The 1,099-nt window shown below is 41.7% G+C and overlaps 1 protein-coding gene across 1 annotated transcript; it reads right to left on the reverse strand.

Moving 5' to 3' along the window:
• Window positions 1–234: 234 nt before the first annotated feature.
• LOC106119245 (uncharacterized) lies at window positions 235–956 on the reverse strand (the record flags this gene model as incomplete). Its single annotated transcript, XM_013314160.1, has 1 exon — window positions 235–956. A coding segment is annotated over one exon (722 nt), but the record flags the coding sequence as incomplete, so codon positions are not given.
• Between the last annotated feature and the right edge of the window lie 143 nt (window positions 957–1,099).

Raw genomic sequence — 1,099 nt, forward strand, 5'->3', positions numbered from 1 at the left:
GGCTTGGCAATACATAGCACGAATAAGCTGCAGGTATTTCCCAGGCACTCCTTTCACTTTCAAGGCCCACCACAAAAGTCTCCTCGGAACCCTATCATATGCTTTTTCAAGGTCTACGAACACCATGTGCAGGTTTTTGTGCACACGCCTATATTTCTCGCACAGTTGGCGAATAGCAAAGATGGCATCCGTAGTACCCCGTCCTGGCATAAAACCAAATTGGTTCCGAGTTACCTCACTCTCTTCTCTTATTCTTCCGTCCACCACTCTTTCCCAGGCTTTCATACTGTGTGACATGAGCTTTATTCCTCTATAATTGTTACAGATCTGCACATCCCCTTTGTTTTTAAATATAGGCACTAGTGAACGAGCACACCATTCATCTGGGATCACCTCTTCCTGTAACAACTTGTTGAAGAATAGAGTCAGCCACACCCATCCATCCGCCTTTAAGAGTTTCCATACTTCCACTGGTATTCCATCCGGCCCAACAGCTTTTCCATTCTTCATACCTTGCACCGCTTTCTTTACTTCTTCCACGCTTATCTCTTTCACCATACCAATATTAACCGGCACTTCTTCCAACACTCCACTCCAAATATTCTCCTCGTTCATCAGTTTTTCAAAATATTCCTTCCAACGCTGTTTAATATCATCATCATCCATTAGTACTTTTCCTTCATCGTCTTTTATACACTTGATGTGGTTTATATCCCTTGCACTCCTTTCTCTCTCTCTTGCTATACGGAACAGGTGTTTTTGTCCCGCTGGGCTGTTCAGGCCTTCGTAGATTTTAACCTGTGCCTGTGCCCTAGCAGTTGCGATGGCTTTTTTTGCACATCGTTTACACTGCTTATATACGTCTCTTTTATTCTCTTTCAAATCTTTATCATTCTCATCAACACCCTGCCACTCCTTAAATGCTTTCTTCTTTTCATTCAAAGCCTCTTGCACATCTGTACTCCACCACCAAGTAAACAAATAAACTTAATAGGTACAATATGTACTAGGGAATAGCCTAGTTAACATATACATGAATAGGATAACTTTATCCAGAGATAACAGTGTAACATATTAGATAGCGATATCACTTGTTGAC

The sequence above is a fragment of the Papilio xuthus genome, unplaced genomic scaffold (genome assembly GCF_000836235.2).
Source record: "Papilio xuthus unplaced genomic scaffold, Pxut_1.1 DF827512.1, whole genome shotgun sequence".
Taxonomy (NCBI): domain Eukaryota; kingdom Metazoa; phylum Arthropoda; class Insecta; order Lepidoptera; family Papilionidae; genus Papilio; species Papilio xuthus.